Source organism: Chamaea fasciata, unplaced genomic scaffold (assembly GCF_029207755.1).
Source record: "Chamaea fasciata isolate MVZ Bird 193981 ecotype frontalis unplaced genomic scaffold, bChaFas1.0.hap1 SCAF_2, whole genome shotgun sequence".
NCBI classification, from domain to species: domain Eukaryota; kingdom Metazoa; phylum Chordata; class Aves; order Passeriformes; family Sylviidae; genus Chamaea; species Chamaea fasciata.
This window is the reverse complement of record NW_027094087.1, coordinates 28,539,257-28,556,232: the sequence shown is the minus strand read 5'-3', so window position 1 is coordinate 28,556,232 and position 16,976 is coordinate 28,539,257. Positions and strand designations below refer to the sequence as shown.

General features: G+C 43.5%; 1 protein-coding gene across 2 annotated transcripts; it reads left to right on the top strand.

Moving 5' to 3' along the window:
* Positions 1-5,356: 5,356 nt before the first annotated feature.
* HAO2 (hydroxyacid oxidase 2) lies at positions 5,357-15,797 on the top strand. Of its 2 annotated transcripts, none has more exons than XM_066175521.1 (8): positions 5,357-5,444; positions 7,176-7,227; positions 7,950-8,101; positions 8,869-9,152; positions 9,537-9,752; positions 11,486-11,644; positions 13,271-13,340; positions 15,043-15,797. In XM_066175521.1, exons 3-8 carry the CDS (start codon positions 7,969-7,971, stop codon positions 15,096-15,098), a joined length of 918 nt encoding a protein of 305 aa, XP_066031618.1. In that variant the 5' UTR covers positions 5,357-5,444; positions 7,176-7,227; positions 7,950-7,968; the 3' UTR covers positions 15,099-15,797. The 2 variants fall into 2 exon arrangements, with proteins under 2 accessions (XP_066031618.1, XP_066031617.1); XM_066175520.1 differs by having other exon boundaries at positions 7,074-7,227.
* The last annotated feature ends 1,179 nt before the right edge of the window (positions 15,798-16,976 follow it).

The following is a 16,976-nucleotide window of genomic DNA, read 5'->3' as shown; positions in this document are numbered from 1 at the left end:
AGATGAGACTACTTCTTTGTTTGGAAGAGACGAACAAAAGTGTTTGTCTCCTTCCTTCATCTCAGGATGGAATGGCACATCTGAAGAAATAAGTAAGGAACATACTGCTGAGTAATGAACGCAAAAATACTATCTATCATCACAGCTGAATAAACAATAGTATTGGCAAAATCTGTCTTCTTTGTTCCATACGAGGGCCAGGAGAGGACCCAGCTGGAAGATCATGTCCAGTTCCTGGTGCTTTAATTAAGGGGGATGTTGAACAGCTGGAAAGTCAGAGGACAGAATTTGGGATGACTAGAAATCTAGAAAATATGGCTCATGATGAAAAGCCAAAGGAATTTGCATAACTTGCTTTAGAAAAGAGACAATAGAGGTGGTGGCCCATCAATGAGCTTTAAATATTTTAAAAGTAGACATAAAATGAAAGGGACTGAATCTTTTTTGTGCCCATTATGGCTGGAAAATAACTGAAATTACAGGAAGGGAGATCCAGATGAAACATCTGTAAATTCTCCTTGTATCATCAATCGATGAAACTGGTTTTCTTTGGAGAAAGTGGCATGCATCTCCATGGGTGGAGACAGGCACAAGCATAGCTAATTCTCAGTTCAGGAACAGGAGTGGACTAGATGGCTTTTCCTCTCCAGCCTACTTTTCTATTCTGCTGTGAATGTTATCCAGTGGCTAACGAAGACTTAGTCCTCACTGATTCCCAAATGGTGCTGCTCATAGCAGGATCACTCCCACTGCAAGTAGAAGCTACCAGGACTTTTTCCAGCTGATAAAATGGAAGGGGGACATTAAGAGCAGAGCGCTCCTTGACTCAGATAGGGCCAGGTCCCAGGTACCTCTTGTTTCTGTTTTTAATGTCCTCTCTGGATTTGAGTGAGCTACTACTTTCACTGCCAGCACCACAGTACTTTAAAAGAAAGGCAAGGAAGGAAGGCCACAGCTACAGAATCCTAGCTGGCCCAGCAGGCCAGGTAAGGCTACGGCCAAAATAATCCATAGCTAAACCTACATGAGGGTATCTCATGATTAATGTCATATCCAGCTGCCTCTGACTCCCTGGCTTCAAGAGGGGGACATCTGTCCATGGAAGTCAAGGGGAAAAGCCCAAGCTGAGTCATGTCTGAGCTCCTCTGCTGCTCCACCCTGTGTGAGCTCAATGTCTTTGGAGACAGCTTTGGCAGCAGCTGGTGAGAACAAAAGGGTGTTCTGGGAAACTACTTCTGTAGACCTTCCTCCCCAACTCTGTTCTTGCTCACCTCACACTTCACCCCTATTTTTCATAAATGCTATAAGTTGTACTTATTTGTGGAGTCCTTTGCCTGATAGTAGTCTTTGATGTGTACCTGAGGGGTACTGTATGTTTTCACACTGAGAATATACAGTCATTGTCCTCTCTCCTTCAGCATTTCCCAGCAACAGTTCAATGACTCTGCATCTGCTCTCTGAAATTCAGGGGGTTTTATGTTTTGTTGTTTGCTCAGCTGTGACTCTGCTTGCACACACCCTCCCTGCTACCTGCAGGTTAACCCTCCTCATATGATCCAACTGGGTCTCCTGCATCAAACACTGATGTGATCTTTCCTCCCAGCCTATTGGACTTATACAAGTATTTCTGGTGTCAGAGTTTACAGCTCCAGGTCTTTTATGAAGAGGGGTAACCAGGGGAAAAGACTGCATTCTCTCTTCAGTGCCACAAAGCACTCCAGATCTTCCTCATCTGAAGAAATACAATAGAACAGACTTCCACAGTAGGACACAGAAGCATGCTCCTGAATTCTTCTGGGTTTTTTGTGGGGGGAGAGAAAGGAGGAATGAAAAAAGAAATTGTAAGGACGAGATGAAAGAAAGGATACCACAAAAAATTCAGATCAATGCTGAGCATAAATCAAATTCTCTTCTGGTTTTTGGAGGCAGAGGTTTTTTGCAGAAAGAACAGCCAAATACTTGGTAGTCTCCTAGAACCCTAGAAAAGTGTTTCACTGGCTGTCCCCTTCTGCCTCTTACCCAAATTTATCCCCTTCTCTTGATCTTTCTACTCCCCTGAAACCCTGCCATCCCAGGATATCCCTGACATCCCAGGAAATCCCTGCCTGTTTTGTTTCCCCCTGCTCTGTCTCTGACCTTGTTGCCTCTCCATATCTGTCCCTGCGTGTCCCTGGATGCTGTCCTGTAGGTCCTTTTTTGAGCCATTATTTTTCTCTTCCTCCTCCCCTTCAGTGCTGTTTAAGGTTGCATCCAACTCCGGGTGGCACAGGGTGAGGGAGAGTGGGGCACAGCCAGCCCTTTTCCCTCTCCTCATATTTGAGGCTGAGCTCCTATGGCAGAAGAATGCTCTGCACTAGGCAAGTCTTCAGCAAAGATAACATCTGGATTTCAGACAAGTTCTGCAGACCATGTGCAAGTGGAAAGCAGTGATTTACAGCTAGGTCAGATCTGACAGCATTTTCATATGGCCACCAAGTACAGGCTGATGTCTCCAGGGATCAACCCCCGCTAATTTCAGGCCCCTGCATGAAGAACTGAACTGCAGTGAAACCACTGTAAGACATTTTCAGCGTGGGCCAACCATATTTTTCACTAACCTCATTCTTGGAAGTTGCTGACCAACTTTCAGTGAAATGTTCCCAAAATAAAGTTCAGCCCAACACAGAGAACAATGATGGAAAATTTCAGCCTTGAACAATTAAAATATGAAAAAATTAAAAGCGACCAAAAAACAGATCTTATAATCAAAACTGTTAGGCAAGGTTAAATATAAGATTTGTTGCCCTCTCCACCTGTAACAGAGGGATGGCTATTTAAGTATTCAATTTGGGAAAAATTTCCTTGCACGACTGACATGCAAGGAGAAAGCATTTTCTTTCTGAACATGAGGAATATGCCCAAGAAAGACATCTGATAAGGAGAAACAGTGGTGACCGTATGCAAACTGTTATGTGATCTGAATTATATACGTTTCTTGAAGTTCACCAGATTCTTCACTAAAGTGTCTTAAAGTCTCGGGCTGTACTGAGCACTAATGGATGCATCAGGGAGAGAGATGTCAACTTGACCCACGGTGATTTGCCATCTGTGAAAAGCAAACAAATACAACCAGCTGGGGGAAGGAGCATTGTGACCGTAATAGGAACTGGAGCACAGATTTACAGAGGATCTTTGTGTTTGGACTCACGAGCCTTTGACTATGTTAGCATTGAAAAGTAAGCAGCTGCAAAAGCCCAGCTACACACATCTGTGCAAAAATCAAGCTTTGGCTGTTGTCTGCTTGACATTCTACCTGCAAGGGTGGACCAGATGTGTAACTATTTCCTATGCTATTTTCCTTAGTTTGCCAAAGATGACAGCTAGGTTTCCAGATAGGTTTTTAGAGAGTCTTTCAAGGTTTTTACCATACTCCAATGAAAAGGCTCCAGGATTTTAAAACTTGTCCACTTTTTTCAAGTATGTACAGGGGTTATAATAAAAGATACTCTCTCTGTGGCAAATTTTGATTTTCTCAGATTACAGCTTCACAGCTAAATCAGGAGTATTACTGGTATCCGAGAAAATACCACTTTTGGAACGAGAAGTCACAGCTACTTTGAATTGAGTCCATTTCTGAAAGAAGAAAATATATGTAGATGCAAAGTACAGCCTCTTAAAAGCCACAGCATAAACATAGAGATTTTCCCCCTCTCCTGATCCAAAATACAGTAGTCACAGACTATTTTTAATTCATGTAAAATTATGATAATCATGAAAGCATAAACTTTATGGTTTGCTGAATTGGCTGCAATGTGCATCCCTACAGTAGGGAAGTACTGAGATCAGCATAATGAGAAATATGACAGAGGACCCTGCAGACAACTTGTAGGCCGAAACAAACATCAGGCCAGACCAGATGTAGCTGCATTTACTGCTGTGCTGTGCACCAGAAAATGTTTAAAATAAGGCACAGGGAGTGAAGATTTCCAAACATATTAGCAGTACTCTGGTGATGTGACCGTAGCGGTTTTAAGGCCATAGTGCTTTGAAGGCCAGCAAGTACCGAGTTCTTTTTACTGCTTTTACCTACATAGATTGATATATACGACCCAAACCTGACATCTAGTGGAGGAAGAACGAGGGCAGGATTTTCCTTGCCTTCCCAGGGATGCAATGGGCTGTGGGCATGCAGAGAGAGCTCTTTTCTCTTCAGAAGTGACCTGAAGGCCGTCTGCCACACGGCTCGCCCTGGGCAGGGAAGCAAACCAAGGAGCTTGTGGGCACTCCAGCTAATTGTTCACACCTTGTCTAGTTCACAACACCTGTATCCACAGCTGTCCATGCCAGAAGCCAATTCCACAGTGTTGTCAGCAGATAATGAGCTCTGAAGGCTGAATTTAAAGAAGTTTCAAAAGACAGTAGAGATGCCCATGTCTGGTTGAATTTGGGTGGGGTCTTGTGAATGCATCTAACAGAAAGAATAGGTGTTCACTACAGCTGCACAAATGGGGTCAGTGACCTACAATTTCTGCTGTCACGAATGTCAGGTCCGCACTCTTGGACCAGACCAGCCAGTTCATGCCTGATCACGAGGCTGCAGCTCCGTTTAGCTTCCAGCTTTTTCCCAGCACAGTAGTTCATTCACTGCCCCACCTGGACTGCTTGAGTTGGGAGGCCAACAATACTTTCGGGAAGTTTTAAAAAGTTTCTGCCTTGTCCTCTGCACCTGCCACAGTAATATCTCGTTTCTCAGTTAGCAAATATCAAAACTTCAGTCTCTTTGAAATGCATGGAAATGTCGAAGACATGAACCCTAAAAGTTAAAAGAAGCCAAAGGCCAAATAAAACTGTCCAGTGTTTATTTTTCATATCTTCCATATTTAAATCAGTATGATAAATTTGTTGGTACCTCAGTCCTGATGAGGGCACTTACAGGCCATTAAAAATGGCAAAAGACATTCTAGTTGTTTTAGTATTTTAGTTGTTTATACACTGCAGGAAGCAAAAAACATCTCCCATGTGCTAGTAAAGAGTCCAGGCTTTGTAGCTGGGAGTTGTACCTACCCACATTGTCTGTGAATCATCGTTATGGGAGGATGAAGCAGCAAGTTACCAACAGTTTAGAGGTTCATTAAAACCCCTGAAATACTGTTGCTTGCCTAAGTGAATGCACAGTCCTCAGCCACTGCCAAAGAGCTCGGCTACAGGGCTCTGTCCCAAGCAATCTCAACACTGATGAGGTGATGCATGTTTTTAGAAAGGATTTTCAATCTCCCGATAGCAAAACAAAGTTAGTGTTATCCAAACAGTACAAAGTTTAGCACAGGATTGAGCTTTACTCTCTGGTGGTTGCTCATTGACTGCAGAAGAAACAGAAGCTACTCAGTGAAAAGACTTCCTCAAAATTCTGTTTACAGCTTGAAGGAGAGGCTCTCACCTCCTGAAGCTTTCCCTGAAATCCCAAAGTAAGTCTGAACTGAGGTCTGAACTGGAACACAGGACTGGGTTTGGGTTGTTTAAAATTCCTGTTTATTCTGCCATGACAGGACTTGTGGATGATGATTTTGACCTTTCTAAAAGTTAGAAAAGCAGAAGCTGTGCTAGATGGTTTAACGAATGTCTCGGTGTATATATGAAGACTTGTGCTATCAGTGCAGTTCTTGAAGTCAGAGAAAACAGGTTTGGGATACTTGCAATCTCTGCTACCTAGTGCCTGTCAGAGCAGGCAGAACAATATTGAAGAAATCAGTTGCATTTCTTCTTCCTCTTCCAACGAATTCCTCCTCTTGGGCTCTTTACAAGCAGAAAATTGTGATTCCTAATTTTCAAATGCAGACACAGATACTCCTGTCAGTGAGAAGCAGGGTGCCTGCAGTTTGACAGGTTGTTTCTGTGTACATAACCTGCATGTATATCTGTGTCAAAAGTGACCAACATGGGACACATGGGGCTGATTTTGATTAAGCTTGCAACTCTTGCTAATCTGCAGTGGGAGGTAAATCCTGAAACTTGGGATATTTACTTCTTCCTGTACATTTTTTAGAGAAGTCAGACCAAGCCACAGCTGTTTTAAAATTTCATGTTTCCACATACCTCGGTAAATACCTATTTTAATCAGGACTGCAGAAGTAATTGCAACAAACAATTTAGAAAATTGACTTTGTCTGTGTTTTGTACGTGTTTCTGTACACACGGGCATGGTTTGCCAAAACATTAATTTGCATAGCTTTCAGTTCTTGCTACTTCAAAAGTATGTAAGTGCAGGCATTTTCTGGGCAGCATTTATGTTGGTTTGATTAGACATCTGGGTCACACCACTTCCATTCCCTGAAAGGCTGAGGTTAGTTCTGAGAAACATGTTTCATATTGTGGAATTTGTTCTTTGCCAGTGTTTTCTCATGGTTTGTCCAAATTCTGTATGTTCCTTTTATAGTATATATCAGTGCTCCAGCATGTAATGCAAACACCCAGAAGATATTTGTTACAGAAGAGAAAGGAAGATCTGTAGAAAATGTTTTGTTTTTTCCATAGCACTGGCCTTGACAGTGACTTGCTCTCAGGGTCTGGACATAGTTTTGCAGTGTGTTCATGCTGGAGCAGGTTAGATGTAGACTCTGTATTTACTTGTTTCCAGATTTCATGATCTTGAATTCCATCACTGTGTTCCATAACTAATTGTTCAGTCATGGAGCCATCCTTAGGGGTAATCTAACAAATGATGTTCTGGGACAACCTCTGAGCAGAATTAGTGGAACAAATAACACAGCTTGTTTTAAGATGGAACTTATGACAGAATTACACAATTGAAATAGCAGAGGACCTAAAATGCCCTCTCCAGGCTCCTGTTTAAAACAGAATGAAGAGAGGCATAGAGATGCAAGCTTCCTCCTACTCTCATGGCTGCATCTGCAAGTTTTCCTCATACTGGGGTAGAGTATTCATAGGCCAATGTGCAAGATAGACTGAGACAACCCTCAGCAGCTCTTCTATAAAACAGATGGCTCCGAGTTTAAATTCAGTGACATTAGAGCCCCTGGAAGAGAGAATGACAGTCCAGAGATCTAATTTCTGCTCCACGTTATTCTTTTCTTCAGGGTTCCCAACACCTCTCTCAGCAATGGCTATGGTGTGTGTCTCTGACTTTGAAGCTTATGCTAAGAAATATTTACCCAAGATGGCTTGGGATTATTTTGCAGCTGGAGCAGACGACTGCACCACGCGAGATGAAAACATCCTGGCATATAAAAGGTAACGTGAGAAGGAAATGAAGGAGGTTGTGCAAGTGTTTGGACTTGACAAGCAAAGACATCTAAAACCTTGTCCTTTCCAGGGGGTCCCCAAGCTAAATGCAAAACCTGAGCGACATGCATTGTATGCTCTGATGCCAGACTGAGTATGACACAGGTTGTATGAGTCTTTAGGGATGCTGAGGGTACAGGCAGGTGCTAGGGTAGGGTGGGCATTACAGGAAAGGGCATGAGTAGCTCTGATAGAAAGAGATGCAACAGGGAGCTCTTGGTGAACAGCAGGAAGCCTGTGTGCAAGTCGGGTGGGATTTGGGGAACATGCTGCAAAGCCTGAGGGCAGGCACACTGTACAGTGAGGACAGACACACTGTACAGTGAGGACAGACACATGAACGGTGAAGCAGAAGGACACAGCCTGGCTGCAAGGAGGAGGAGCCTGGGGGAGGACAGTACGAGAACAAGATATGGTGAGCTGAGGTGGGAGATGCAGAAATTATGTACTGTGGCCAGTAAAGCAGGATTAACGGTGATCAAACTGCTTTTGAATTGACCTCTAAAAGCAAACAGAAAGGACAAAGGGCCTTTGTTATATTTTCTTTTATTATAATTTTATTATTTGCTGTTTTCTTCATTGGCTCAGATTCCTGCTTTGCAATCAGTGAACGAACACCTGGTTTCCATGAAACTTCAGCAAACTCACTGAAGGGGCTTTTTGCCTTACAGAATTCGTTTCCGGCCACGTATGCTGCGGGATGTATCTGTGATGGACATTAGGACTAAAATCCTGGGTTCTGAAATCAGCTTTCCTGTGGGAATCGCCCCTACAGGCTTCCACCAGCTAGCTTGGCCTGATGGAGAGAAAAGCACAGCCAGAGGTATTCTTCTGCTCTGGTAGCATGTAGCAAAAAGGGGGCTGTAGAAAACCTCAAGGATCTGTTAGGATGACTTGAAGTGTGACTGAGAAGAAAAGTTTTCAGGCTTGAGGGGGCAAACTCCATTCCCACTTTCTGACACCCTGCATAGGAAGCTGTATAGATGTTGCTCTTCTTCTCCAGCTACCTCCATACAAGATCAGCCCCATGGAGTCTGCTGCAAACTGAAGACAAGAGCAGTGGACACATCATACCAAAAACCACATAAGGATTTCAGTCCTGGGTGCTCTAGATGGGTTATAAAAGTGGTGGATGGGATACAGACTGTGAATTCCTTGTTACTGGTTAGGAAATGTCTTCCTTGGAGGAAAAGATATCCCCTTTTCACAAGTCCTGTTGTGAGTCTGGAGACCTGACACCTAGAAAAGTTTTTTCTTCTGCGTACACTGAATAGATTTAACAGTACATTCCTGAGAGGACTCAGTCATAAAGATAAAATTCATGCTTTTTCTAAAAGTGTAGGTGCAAAATGAAAGCACAGCTTGGTTAATTACCTCTCTCTTTTCTGCTTTCTTAACCATGGACTAACTGGAGTGCATGGTAAATGCAGTCATTGTTAATCCTGGGGTGTAGCTTCCCTGTGCTTTGTAGGATACACATGAAATCAGGAGTTGGGGTGGTCCCTGCCAACAGTGAGTGGTTTTGTATCTGATGTCTGGCAAGACCCTTGGAATGCCTTTGTTTCTGATTCCTTCCCAATGCCTCCCAAGCGGCCAGAGCAATGAACACCTGCTACGTTGCCAGCACCTACTCCACCTGCACACTGGAGGAGATCTCCGCGGCCGCGCCCGGTGGCCTCCGCTGGTTCCAGCTCTACATCCACCGCAACCGGGCAGCTTCCCAGCAGCTGGTCCAGCAGGCGGAGGCCTTGGGATTCCAGGCCCTTGTCCTCACCGCGGACCTGCCCTACACCGGCAAGAGACGCGACGATGTCCGCAACAGCTTCCGCCTTCCTCCCCACATGAAACTGAAGAACTTGGAAGGAGCCTTTGAGGTTTGTAAAATGAGCCCGTGCTTTCGTTCGCTGCGCTGGCGTGTACCACATGAGACAAAAACCACTGGGTAACTGCTGCCTTGGCATCGGCTGTACCGGGGCAGGGAGTAACTTCTCCCTGCTGGGTCGGCAGCATCCTGGCTTGACCTCCTGCCAGACTGGGTTCTGTCTTCAAAAACCCCATCCAGCTGCCTTAGAGACACTGATCTCCACCCCCACTGTAATTATTCTCCTCTAGAGACATGTGACATTTCTGGAGCTGATGAACATGTCCATTGGCAAGTTTGATTAATCTGTTCTAGGGCAAGGAAAAACACCAAGGGACCTGTGCAGCAGGTTGCAGCTCGGATGAGTTTTCCTTTTGCTGTTTAATTTTGGCTGCAGGGAGATGACTGGTCTGAGTATGGACTGCCACCCAACAGCTTGGACCCTTCTGTCACCTGGAATGACATCTACTGGCTGCGGAGCCTGTCACGCCTGCCCATCATCATCAAAGGCATCTTGACAAGAGAAGATGCAGAGCTGGCAGTGAGACACGGAGTTCAGGGAATTATTGTGTCCAATCATGGTGGAAGGCAACTGGATGAAGGACCTGCCACTGTAAGTGAGAAAATGGATGTCCCACATTTTTCCTATTTACAGTCTGTACGTTTGCATTAACCTGGGTATCTCTATGCCCAGGTTTGTTTGTACACTTCTGGTGGACTTGACTTTGTTCAGTGGCCATGGATGTGTGTGCAGATATACTCTAGCTTTAAACTGGTGAGATCCCTGCCTTGGCATGGGGGCTACCCACTGAAATATTTCCTCAGCTTCTTGGGAGGGTTCTGTAGGTACCACAGAACCCATATATAAGTGCAGATAAATCACTGGCCTAAGTCAGGAAGAGTTCCTACCACTGTCTCCCTTAGCTGGTGCAGTGCACTCAAACCCTGCGCACTGCAGCAAAAAGAAAACAAAGCTCTGGAACCAAAATTGTACAAATGAGACCATAATGTATTCTCATTGTTCACATCTGTCAAAACATGCAAAACAATGCAGCTAGATTTAGTGAGAGGTCTGCTTGCGTATTTACAGGCTCAAGTCTAAGCGGGAATTTATTGACTTACGTGAGCCAGAGAAAGGATAACTTATCTGGAGAAAAATTCCCCTGCTTTTTAATTTCTACAGAGAAATCATGCATTGTTTGGACATGTGTGTATTTCACTGGCTTAATTTGGCTTCTGTCAGTTTTTCCAATTGCTCTTATTTTACAGTTTTGCATTGCACAGTATCTTATGAACTTTCTTTTCTTGATTTTCTTTTGTTAAATAAAAATAGGTACCAGGGAATTCTCTTCTATTCTACGTCAAGGCTGACAATAATGAATAAAAAAAATAATAAACTCAGTGCTAAAGGCATAATAACAGAAATGGCATCCACCTTAAACTGTTCCTCTACCCTAAAAGTAGTTTTACAAACACAAACAAGGCAGTAGATACCTCGTTGGGCTCTGCTATTCTTCTCGTGCCAAGTCTGGCTCTTGCTGAGATAGTCCTAGAAAATTTCAGCCTGAAGGTTTCCAGTTTGAAATTCAGAAAAAAAGGAAAAGATTAAAAGAAGGCGAAATGTATAAGACACTGCAGAAAAGAGCCTTTTGGTTTTGCTCTGAAGGAGAGTTAATTATGTCCAGTGCAATGTTCTGCCCCTGGTTGTACTGCCTCTGGGGCCAGACCCAGCCTCTCTGTGTGGTGTTGCCCTGCAATAACATCCAAGGCTCTACTCTGTGCTGAACTCTACAGAAAAGACCTTAGGGAATCAGGAGACTTAACCTGGAGGAAATGATTGACTGTGATACACAGCAAATGAAACCCTTCAAGGATGCTTTAGAGGGAGGCACTCAACAAGTGGTCACCAGGATTAAGTTGAAATGTAAGGTTAGGTAGTTTGAGCAGTAGAGGTTTGATATCAGCCTTTTTTGCAAACAGCTGTATTATTCATCATTGTCTCAAATGAAAGTAAAATATTGATGCTAGTTATTCCCATTGAAATTTATATTTAAAATCTTTCATAAATCTAGTGAAACTTACTTTTTCACTAATCAAAAGTGATAGCAAAGAATATCAGCATAAGCAAAGCACTGGAAAATGGCATTAAGTATCTGGAAAACAGAACAGGGAGCTGCACATTATTCCGCAGCTCCTGGTGCTGAGCTATTTGTGATGCATTGTCACTTTAATTTTGAGAACATATCCTACTAAAGCACTACATCCCTGCCTGTCTCTTTGGAATATAATCTCCTTCTCCTGGGATCAAAAGCTGCCCTCAAGGTGAGACTGGGTTCTTCTTTGCAGATTGATGTTCTGGTTGAGGTTGTGGAGGCAGTGCGAGGCAGAGTTGAAGTTTATGTGGATGGTGGGATACGAAAAGGAAGCGACGTGTTAAAAGCACTGGCACTGGGAGCAAAATGCGTCTTTATTGGAAGACCAGCTTTATGGGGCCTGGCTTACAAGGTGAGTAAGGAGCTCTGAGTTCATCTGCCTGATTCTCACACTCTCCAGCAGTCCTGCAACAGAAGTGAGAGGTTTTACTGGTGGAGAATATATATTTTTAAATTTTATTTTGCTGAATTTGAAGTGGAATCACCCCAAATTGAATGAAACCCTGGTATTTCCTCTGATTTAAAAATACCACTGAATTTCACAATTTCCTGGGACTTTGAACAATGGGATATTGAAGGTGATGGCATTGTTTTGTGGCACTTGATTTCTTGTTGTTGAAGTTTGGTGCTAAAATACTTTGGGACTCAGGACCATCAGTGCTTTTGAAAACTGGAGCTGCGAAAGATAAGGGCTGACAATTCTATTTGCTTTCAACAAATACCTGGGAAAAATACATGGTTTTGGTAGAACAATTTCAGAGCAGTGCTATGAATTCTTTGAAAATACATATAGAACTCCATCCCACAGATGGCTGAGACAATTTGGACGAGACTGAGCATGCTGGAGCTGCATGGACTTTCCGCTGCTATTTCAGTTCCAACTTTGCTGTTCCTCAACTCCAGGCATATTTCTATGATTCAGAGTGCCTGTGATGCAGGAGATAAACATAATATAATTAAAATTAAAATATTATTATACCAGGTGGGGGGTTTTTTGCTAATTCTTTTGCTTTTTACACTCTGGATGGAATTTTTCAAAACTTTTCTCTAGAAGAAAAGATACTTTTTTAAATGGTCTAGACACATTTCCTTTCCTTACTACTCCAGTAGTAAGGCTTTGAGCAAGAAATCACCTGGATCTCCTGAAAAAAACTGTAAGAGTTTGCAGTACTGTTTCTTTTGCCAGTAAAGATCAAGAAAGGGCCTAAGTTGAAAAGCATGTTCTTGTGAGTTGCCTGCACTTTTCCCACAACGGAAACAGAAAGGAGATGGGATTTGTGGGGTTCAGTTGTGCTTTGGTATTATATTCCATAGAGTATACCTAAAGATGTATCTCAGTGGCATTACCAAAACACACAATAGAGGAAAGGCATAAATAAGTGCTAACATTATCTGCACCCAGAGCATTCATTATTGCAAGACATAAAAAGAAAATTTAAGAGAAAAAAAAGTTTTAAATCCTCCAGTATTTTATAGTAAGATCAAAATCTTCTATACATTTTATTGGCTTTTGAGCTTCTTGGTGTCACTTACACAGAGAAAAACACATAGTCTATTATTTTTTAAAGATTCAGTCCAGTATTTGAGTAAAGTACAATTTCTGGAATAGTAACATATATAAAACTCTCATTACTTCATTAAAACCTGTCAGCATTGTAAGGTTTGACATTTTAAAAAGCAAGCCCATTGGTGGGGGAAAACTGAAAGCTAAAAAAAGAGAACTGACTACAATATGTCAAAAGTGAAAAACAGCTTTGTTTTCTTTCCCTGTTCAGATGTAGCCCAGAAGGAAAAGCATATAAATTCATCTGTGATAAACTGAGCAGATCCATCATATAATTTTAATCATTCATCTGCATGACATAATGGAACTGGCACGGATTTAAGGGACTATCCCAGCTGTCAGGGTGCAGGCATCCTGCAGCACTGCTCTGTGCCAGTGCTGCTTTTACCCTGACTGCTTTCTCTGTTGGTGCAGGGTGAAGAAGGCCTTCAGGATGTCTTGCGAATTCTGCAGGATGAGTTTCGCTTGTCTATGGCCTTAGCTGGTAAGTATTTTGTTTGTAATGGATGTTACTGATGTTTCTGCATGCAAGCCCTATAAAATCAGGAGTGTGATGGATGGGTCACAAAAAGGGAATCCACAGGAGCTGTGATAGTTCTAACTGCTATACTTGAGATTCTCTGCTTCCTGTGAAACCATTTGGCATTCCAGCTGTCACAGCAATGAAGTTTGCATGGAGGGAGTAGGTCAGAGCAGCTCTGTGACCCAAATAAAGAGATGCAAAACTGCTAAGTACAGCCAAGCAAAACGTGGAATCTCCTGGGAAATGCAACATATGTTTTCTAGTATTTAATTAGTGTTTATCAAGGTAAAATGCAGCTGATTTTTTTTCTGCATGAAGAGTTCATTAAAAATGCATGCAGAGTTTTTCTCTGTGTTAGAGAATACAGTCTGTAGGTGATTACACGTGTTTTAAAAGCCTTTGTGTCTCCACCCAGCTTTTACTCTCAGTCTGCATTTCTCACTCCTGCTGCCCTGTTTGACCCCCTCACCAAGCAGCAAATTTGCAGAGCCCAGTGCAAGCTCCAGTTTTAATCTTGAACAAGAGGGTTGTGGGCACTGGAACAGGCTCCCCAGGGCAGTGGTCAAGCCACCAAGCCTGACAGAGTTCCAGAAGCATTTGGACAATGCTCTCAGGCACATGGTGTGATTCTAGGGGTGTCCTGTGCAAGGCCAAGAGTTGGACTTGATGATCCTTGTGGGTTCCTTCCAATGCAGGATATTCTCTATATTATGACATGTAGTACTCAAGTGGATAGCAACACTCACTGGGAGACTGGAGCTGAAATCCTGCTTGCCATAGTGTGGTTTCATTGATTACTTTTTCAACTAGTAAAGATTCTTGGATTTTTTTCCCCAGCAGACTTTTACAGTTCTTTACATGCAAAAGGGCACAGGATTCAGCAAGAGCAGCAAGTTGGGATCCCTTTGCTGAGGCTGTGAAATTTGTTGAATCATACAATCTTTTAGGTTGGAAAAGACCTTTAAGATCATCAAGTCCAACTGTTAACCCAGCACTGCCAATTCCACCATGAAACCATGTGTCTTACTGCCATATCTATGTGTCTTTTAAACACATTCAGAGCTGGTGACTCAACTGCTTCCCTGGCAGCCTATTCCAATGCTTGATAACAATTCATGTGAAGAAATTTTTCCTAATATCCAATCTAAACCTCACCCGAGCAGAGGATTCAAGGTGCAGCCTCACCAGTGCCCAGTACAGGGGGATAATCACTGCCTGGTCCTGCTGCCCACACCATTGCTGACACAGGCCAGGATGCCTGTATCACACCTGGGTACACGGCTAGCTCATGTTCAGCCAGCTGCCAACCAGCATTCCTATTCCACCCATATCTGTCCAAATGAAAAGGCAATGCAAATCTTCACCTCTGGCCATTTGGCACCCAGCAACCCCTGTCTTTTCTCTGTGTTTTTCTGCTGACTTGGCTGCATCAGATTGCACCCTGCTCAGCTTGTTACAAAAATAATTTTTTTCATGTTTCTAACTCCTCTTGTCTGGGGACTCCAGTGCTGAACCTCAAGGCTGAAGATACCACTGAGGAGTGGAGATATTGAAATACTAACCTATCACAACCTGGCACGTACAAGACTGTGATTCAGACCAGCCGGGTTTCCAAGCTTCTTCCACAGACCTTTCTCTCTCACCAGTGTTTCATTTATTGCAGGCTGTGCCAGAGTCTCAGAGATTGGCCCACACCTGGTTCAGTTCTCAAAGCTGTGATCGGCCTCCTGCCATGCCCACCAAACAGAGGGAGCTGAAGCTAAGGTCCCAACCAGACTGAAGATGAAAAACGACGTGCAATAAGTATCTGATAAGGCCTTCTGGAAACTTCTGAAGAGACTAGGAAAGGCTCTGTCTTAGCAAAGGCTGTGCTCAGCTTTTACTGAAACCAATGAATAACTTAACAGTTTGGGTAATTGTTAACTGCTTAAATTTGCTTTAAACTGGCTGTTCCACAGCTTTACCTATGTTGTGTCTTCTTCTGAAGTTCTGCTGCATTGGACAACCAGAGGTGGAAAACACTGTGCCTTGCTTTTTCTACTTGTCCTGCCAAGTCTCACTGCCACCCAATCCACACACCTCTCCTGCTCTGGGACAGTGAGTGCTGTGGCTGCTATCTTCCAGAGATTTGGCTTTTCCTGGATGTATTCATAACAGATATAGAAATGAGATGAATCAGCTACCAGACACCCCAGCTATCTTTTGAAGGTGGAGGCAGTTCTTGCCCACTGCTTCGAAATTCAAAGCAGTGAAGGAGTGGAGCAGAGCTGTGGGGCAAAGAGCCAGCTCTCAGTGGTGCAAACCCCCGGGCTCACCCCGCTTTGGAGGCAGCAGGTACCCTGATCCCCATTTCCCTGGCACGTGCAGGGGGAGCCATGCTACCAAAAAGGTGACCTTTTGCATAAAGCCTACTTTAAATCGGCCCAGAGGAGGCAGAAGGGAGAAGCTAACCCTATTAGCTCACTCTGTTTAGGCTTTAATTTCTCTCAGAGATAACAGTGTCTGCAGTGATCTTCCAGAGGCCTTCACACAGAGGCCTTCCTCTGTGTTCCAGTAACAATAAACCTTGTCGGCAGACTGACAGCCCAGCAGATAAGGCTTGGGAATTGCACCACATCACACACGTTGATGGATTTCAAGGATGTACAAGAAGAGAATGAGACAACTGGGAGTGCTCAGTCCTGCGAAGGCTAAAGGCAGGGGGAGGGGGGATCACATCACTGCCTTTCACTACTCATTTGGAGAAGATCCAGTCCAACTTCTTGGATGTGTGCAGTAAAAGGGTGAAAGGCAATGGGCACAAGCTGCAATGAGGAAAATTCCAAGTAGAAATCAGTGGGTAAAAAATCACCATGAGGGCAGTCAGATACCACAACATAGGGTTTGTGAAACCTCCATTTTTGGAGATACTCAGAGCATGCCAGGGCAAGCTCTGGGCAAGGTCCAGAGCAACATCTCTGACACTGCTGTAAGAGGAGGTTTGCACAGAGATCTCCAGAGGCTGCCTTTAATCTGAAAAAAAAATATCTGTTTTTATCTGAGGATATCACAGAATCATAAAACAAGAGCTGCACATGAGATCTGTACCCTGCCATACCACTGTGCTGCCATGACCAACCACATGGAGCTGCAGAGGCAGCACATGTATCTCTGTGAAAAGCTGCAAGAAAGCATTTTCTGAGTGAAAACCAAAGATATTTGGTGAGTGAACCTAAAGTGAGAGGTCACAGAGGTCAATCAGGATGAGAGTCTATTTAACAAGCTCAGTTTTTCCAAGATGTTGAAAGTTTTCTATGATTTGGATGAGGCCCGAGCCAATGCCTACCAAAGTTTCACGCCCCATTGTCTGCACCCAGTTCTGCTTTATGTACTTGTTTGTTGTGTGTCGGACACACATTCAAGCAAGGTTAAATCTTACAAAAACCTGTCCTCAAAGATTGTAAACTTGTAGGTTAAGGACTAATAAACCCTGCTGCTTCCCAGCATCCCTGGAGGATGGGACAGAGAATCAGTCTGCTTACAAGGGTAGTTTATCTACAAAATGGATCCAAACAGAAGCATTTTTCTTTGGCATATGATGCAAATTTCTCCAGCCTT